The sequence below is a fragment of the Nanorana parkeri genome, unplaced genomic scaffold (assembly GCF_000935625.1).
Source record: "Nanorana parkeri isolate BGI_ZX_2015 unplaced genomic scaffold, ASM93562v1 scaffold3505, whole genome shotgun sequence".
Classification (NCBI taxonomy): domain Eukaryota; kingdom Metazoa; phylum Chordata; class Amphibia; order Anura; family Dicroglossidae; genus Nanorana; species Nanorana parkeri.
In genome coordinates this window covers 41888-45445 of record NW_017309773.1, presented here as the reverse complement: position 1 = coordinate 45445, position 3558 = coordinate 41888, and the positions used below count along the sequence as shown (strand labels likewise).

The 3558-nt window shown below is 52.7% G+C and overlaps 1 protein-coding gene across 1 annotated transcript in view; it reads right to left on the bottom strand.

Annotated features, from left to right (window-relative positions):
* Positions 1–811: 811 nt before the first annotated feature.
* Positions 812–3558, bottom strand: part of MST1 (macrophage stimulating 1) — a 24584-nt gene continuing 21837 nt past the window's right edge. The window contains exons 16-18 of the mRNA XM_018575059.1: positions 2682–2788; positions 2448–2590; positions 812–1004 (exon numbers count right to left, since the gene is read on the bottom strand). Coding sequence (XP_018430561.1) covers positions 843–1004; positions 2448–2590; positions 2682–2788 — 412 coding nt within the window. The 3' untranslated portion in view covers positions 812–842. The remainder of the gene's footprint in view (positions 1005–2447; positions 2591–2681; positions 2789–3558) is intronic.

Sequence of the window (3558 nt, the reverse complement as noted above, 5' to 3'; positions counted from 1 at the left end):
TACTTAATCTTTGTACGTTAATAAAGTTTTATATATTTGTTACCAATATACGCCGATCTCCGTCCATTCCGTAACCGCTTCTTTCCCTGGCAAACGACCCCTTCCTATAGGCCGATATGGTCACAGACTTTGGTGAGCAGTTCGGATCTCCGGGGAACAAATACTTTTCTACGTTGTACAAATGCCGGCGATTGTTCTCTGGCACCCAGAGGAGGGCGGGGCTTCCTACCGCGACATGGTACTCGGGCCGAGAGTAGCCAACCCTGACCCTCCAGCTGTGGGTGAAACTACAAATCCCGTCATGCCTGTGGCCGTCGCTCTTGCAAGGCATCATGGGACTTGGAGTGCCAAAGCTGATGTTGCCTCTCCCCCTGGTGCAGGCAGTCGGTGGGACACGTGTGGGGTGCAGTGCAGGTCCCGTGTAGCGTGTACAGAACACGGATCGTTCTCATCAATAAAGTTTTTTTTACTGTAAATACAAAATAAAAGATACAAAAACAGATACAATGTGTATACAGGATACAGACACGGAAATATGGAACAGCAAAGTCTGCAGCAATGGGAAAGTTACATCTACAAATGAGTCTCGGGTCAGAACGCGATGAGCAGCAACACAGACAGTTCAGCTTTCATGCCACGCCATCGGGGCCCCAATATTAAATATTTACAAAATTCATCAATAAAATCCGAAAATTCCTCTCGTACAGTTCCAGACAAACACTCCCAACATCCTCCTCCTCGTCGTCATCCTCCTCCTCCTCCTCGTCATCATCATCATCATCATCATTCTACAAAGCCCCTCCCCCCCCAAGTCTCTATTCACATTACAGGCCGAGCCGCCGTCACATCATCTTCATAACTTTATTGATCCAGTCCACGTAGACGGAGACACGAGTGAAGACGCCCGGAACATTCTTCTTCCCACAGCCGCGGGCCGGGATGATCACCCCCTCCAGCACCCAGCAGTCATGGGTCAGGCAGGCCAACGGACCTCCGTAATCACCCTAAAAGAAGAAGCCACAGGATGAAGATAACACCATGGAGGTCAGATTTCAGCCCTTCCCGTCTCCATAGCAACCGGTTGCCAGGTTACCGCAGTGTAAAGATATGTCAGCCGCACAGTCATGGAGTCTCTCAGGACGGACGGTTGCTACGGGTTACAAGGAGTCCACGCCAGTGATGTCACACATGAAGAGACTCAAAGTTCTCCTCTCACAGCGAGGGAGTCATTATAATGACAGGCCACTCCCATTAGCACATTTGGAAGAACAAGGCCCCGCCCCCGAGGAACTTTACATGAACTAAATTTAGATAATAGCAACCGGAAATAAATCGTTCCAAAAAATCCTTTTCTTGGGGTCTTTTAAAAATGGACCCAGGAATCCAGATGCAGGTGGCAGTATAACCCGCCTGTAGGAGGATTGGACACTAGCCGACAGAAAATTGCAAGCCAGCCCGCCATCGATCCCCATCCCCCCCACCGTGTCCACCGCGAGAGAATGAGTCTTCATAGACAACCTGGAGCTGTGTATTGGCTCTGGACCTGGAAAGCACCTCGTGGCTAACTGACAATACACAGAGGTCTGGAAACCAGGGGCGTCCCGAGGCTGGGCGACACCCGGAGCGGTTACCGGGTGTCACCCCGCCGAGACATCACCGTGCGTGACGTCATCGCCCATGCGCGGCAATCTTTTGATACCTGCCGGTGGCCATCTTAGTGGTGGAGGACGGCAGAGAGAGGAGGGGACAGTCACCCGGCGGGATAAGGTATGCCGCCGGGTCCCCTCCTCTCTCCTGATACTGTCCATGACCGAGCGCCCGACTTTTCAGAGGGGGGGGTGACACCAAAATGACTGTCAGTCACCCCCTCCAATGGAGTCACCCGGTTGTGGGCCGCAGCCCCCGCACCCCCCTTGTGACACCACAATGCAGGGGCTTGTCTGCAATTGTTCTGTCTGTCAGGGTCCTGTAGGTGGCAGTATAACCCGACATCCTGTGTCCCTCAATGGATGAGAGAGAAAACCTACATGTAGGATCCGCCTCCGACTACACAGCAGAAACTTCCAGAACCCCGACCAGAGCGCCGGCCACAGGCGAGGGACAGTTCTCTCAGTGCCCAGGAGGTCCCCTATGTCACCCGACGACCAATAAGAGAAGACATCCAGTCTGAGCTCCGATACGATTGGCCGAAGTCACCTGAGAGCCGCCATTTCTGATATCAGAGGCTTCGGGGTCGTCATCCTTATCCTGCCGCCTCTTCTCAGCGAGTCTCTCACCTGTAACAGCCTGTGCGTATCTGGTGTCGGGATACTTCACTGACTGCATGCTTGTTCCAGGTCACAGACTACATTTCCCCCCGCCTGGAAAGTGCACCTTCAAAACGAAGTCAGACCCAGCAGCTCCCAGTCTTGTATATGACAGGTCCCCTTTTATTTTCTAGGACTGACCTCGCAGGCTCCGACCTCTATGGGCACGGCCCTGGTGCAGATATCGCTGTCCTGGGCCCGGATCTTGGCGCTCCCCAGATTACATTCCTCATTACTGATTATAGTGAAGGTGGCCACCTTGAGGACGTCCTGGTGCCCGGAACCTGGAGGAGGAGACGGCACAGGCAATGTATGAGGAAAGGACAGCAAAAACGCGGCCTAACCTCCCCCCCCAATGAGGACAATGTGACTCACCTCGGGTGTCCCCCCAGCCGGCAATCTCACACTTGGTGTCCGGAGGGACAATATATCGCTCTGGGGGGAGACAGATCAGAGCCACCCGGGAGTTCAGGGTGACCGGCCTGGAGAGAGAGAGAGAGAGAGAGAGGAGATCAGACGTTGTATATGGCGGTGATATCGATCATCACCTCCATTCATCGCTTCACTACTGAGGGGGGGCGGGGCACTGCCCGGGAACAAGAAGACGTCACATTCTCTGTATTATTTTTTTTGCCCCCCGTCCCCACTGCGGAGATTTGAATTTGCACCATGTGCTGGCGATATAACCCAAGAACACCAGAAACCCCAATCCAACGATTAACCCAACAAGGAACCCCAAACCAACCTAACTTGGAACCCAACTAAGAACCCCAATCCAACATGCAACCTACCTTGGGACCAGAACTCAGTACTCACCCTAACTAGGAACCCCAACCTAACACTCATCCAAACTAGGAACCCAAACCCAACCAGAAGCTCCAATCCAACACTCAACCTAACTAAGGACTGGAAATCAAAAACTCAACCAAACCAGTAACCCCAAACTCCACCTAACTTGGGACTCCAAACCCAGTGCTTAACCCAACTAGAAACTCCAACGCAACACTCAACCCAACCTGGGACCAGAACTCAATACTCAACCCAACTATGAACCCCAACCCAGTGCTTAAGCCAACTTGGAAACCCAACCTAACACATAACCCAACCAGAAGCTCCAATCCAACACTCAACCTAACTAGGAACCCCAAACTCAACCAGAAAACCCAACCCAGTGCTTAAGCCAGAGGCGTAACTAGAACCCTCAGGGCCCCCGTGCAAGAAAACCATAAAAAGCCCCCCCCCCCCGGAAAAA